Here is a 2500-nt window from a genome sequence, read left to right on the forward strand (position 1 = left end):
TATATATATATAATATATATATATATATATATATATATATATATACTATATATATATATATATATATATATATATATATATATATATATGTATATATATATATATATATATTGATCTACATGAGGCAAACTGTTATATTGTCTCATGCATACAACCTAATAAATTTTATGGCCAAGTCTGTCTGTAGCACCACTAGTTGGATCACACAAATTCAAAATAAACACACTGATTAGGCTCTACTGAAAATAGAACTAATCAATTCAGTAAAGTAAATAAAATAAGTAAAAATATATAATACAATATCAATGATAACCTTATTATGAATAAATAATTTACCATACTATAACAATAAACATCTTTAGCCACCTAGTCTTTTTTTTTTACATCAAGTAGCAATGCAGTATCTTAAAATTTCCTCCCAGAGGAGCAAAATCAATACCATTTCTTTTACAACCTGAATATCAAAAAAGAAAAGAAAAATCAACCAACAATTGCCTTTTCTTAGATTTTCTGATCAGCAACCTTTGACTAACTTACAGGAGAATATAGTATACAACCATTTGTAACAATGAACAAACCTCTAAATTTTAGATTCAAATCATGCATCAACTATGTATTATTTGAATTTGAGATCTTAAATTAAAACCAACTATATATTCTTGCCCTACATGATTTTAATCAAACAGCATTAAATAATGACAACACCCTACCGTCTTCAACCTTCATTAACCACAATAACCTCAGACCACATGGATTCGGGCCACATCCCATTTTCTCTGACATTGGGCGGGCTGCTCTTCCAGTCCCAATGCTTGATGGGAGTAAACCATGATGGCCCATAATTTGCTCGGATGTATTCTTCCGTCTGGCATGGAATGCGCACTTTTAGATCTAAGAATTCTGTCCAGCATAGAGTAAAAGCTGGGAAGATATATCTGGAAAGGAGACATTTTTTTGCTATTTAGGTCATACTCATTGAGACAATCTGTTATTTAAATCTAAAAAAAGAGAGAAATAATAATTCATGACATTTACTTCAATGCCATGACTTATCTTGACCATCTATAAATGTTAAAAACAATGATAGAGTGTAGATATCACACTACACAAAACAGAAGAAAAGAACTCAAGAATATCTTCTGATTGATGGACAAACTAATGATGAATGACATGGACACAATAAAGGATTTTTATCTTTATTATAATTATCATTGTTTTTAATTCTATAATGATGATGATGACGATGATAAAAATAATAGCTATTAGTTCCTCATTTTAAAAATATGATTATGAAAAAAAGACCTTCAATAAATTACCAAACATCTCTTCCTTCCTCATATACAAATATTATCATTCTCCCATTTGATGAATTGACCCATTATATGCATAAATCTAACATATACACACTTCATATTATATATAAACATTTATATATTTGAATAAATATAGCTTACTTGAATTTCTTCCCTGTTTTGGCCTGTGTTCCTCCATTCCACATAGTGGCTCCTTCAGTATAGAAGAAAAATATGTCCAATTTAATGTCTTCCTCTTTGAAAGAGAGTTCAAAGCTGTCAGACACTTTGCCAAACTTGTGTGTTAATCTCAATCCTCTCCTCTGAAATTCTTCAATGAGTCTTGGGTTATAGTCCTCGATGAACACACCAATGTCAACATCCATCGCCCAAGGTATGATGTCACACTGCCGATAAAATCCTGTTCAGGTACAAAGAGATTTTAAAATGGTGCTAGAAGATGCTAGACAATAACTTTTCAAAAGTACACATAAAAGCAGATCTTTTAAAACTTATGATGTGCATTCCTTCCAAAACACAGAGAACAGCATTTTTACAGTAAATAAAAATGTGTCCTTAATCTGATGCCACCGAGGATGAAATGTACATATATGCCATGCCCACAGAGTTCAGTTTACTAATTGTCTTTACACATAGATAGCTCCATGAGTAGTGAGTCACAAAGGAGTCGATTACAAGTATTATCTATCTAATCTGTTTACCCTTTTCCTTGATTCATATATTTTCTTTTCTCATATGTTGCTAATTAGTGAAGTTAATGATAAACTATAATGTCTATAATAATAACAATAGCATTAATAGTAAAAAAAAACATTTTTCCCAAAAACTTGAGGAAAGGTGAAATCCCATGAAATTACAAGGTTTACTAATTGATTCCTTGGTAGCTGAGAACTTTTAGAGCCATCTGTGTGTAGAGACATATCACAAAAGAAAACTAAAGTGAACATTACATTTTCCCCAGAGGACTGGGTTAATTTCCACAAAAGCAAAATGTGATCTTGCTAACTTACCAAGGCAAGTACCACTGCTGAGCCAAAAAGGAATTTTCAGCTGATCCATCAGTGTCTTAGCTTTAGCCAGCAATTTCCAAGCTTTATGCTTAAATCTGCAAAAAAAAATTCATCTGAGACTTTTTAAAGTAAATCCATAGTCATAAATATCTTACTATTAAATATTTTAGACTAACT

At 30.7% G+C, this 2500-nt stretch overlaps 1 protein-coding gene across 1 annotated transcript in view; it reads right to left on the minus strand.

The window, feature by feature from the left end:
- Positions 1 to 124: 124 nt before the first annotated feature.
- Positions 125 to 2500, minus strand: part of LOC119597251 (fukutin-like) — a 5541-nt gene continuing 3165 nt past the window's right edge. Inside the window, exons 6-8 of the mRNA XM_037946785.1 lie at positions 2324 to 2418; positions 1455 to 1713; positions 125 to 935 (exon numbers count right to left, since the gene is read on the minus strand). Of these exons, the coding sequence (XP_037802713.1) occupies positions 716 to 935; positions 1455 to 1713; positions 2324 to 2418 (574 nt within the window). The 3' untranslated portion in view covers positions 125 to 715. The remainder of the gene's footprint in view (positions 936 to 1454; positions 1714 to 2323; positions 2419 to 2500) is intronic.

Source organism: Penaeus monodon, chromosome 39 (genome assembly GCF_015228065.2).
Source record: "Penaeus monodon isolate SGIC_2016 chromosome 39, NSTDA_Pmon_1, whole genome shotgun sequence".
NCBI lineage: Eukaryota > Metazoa > Arthropoda > Malacostraca > Decapoda > Penaeidae > Penaeus > Penaeus monodon.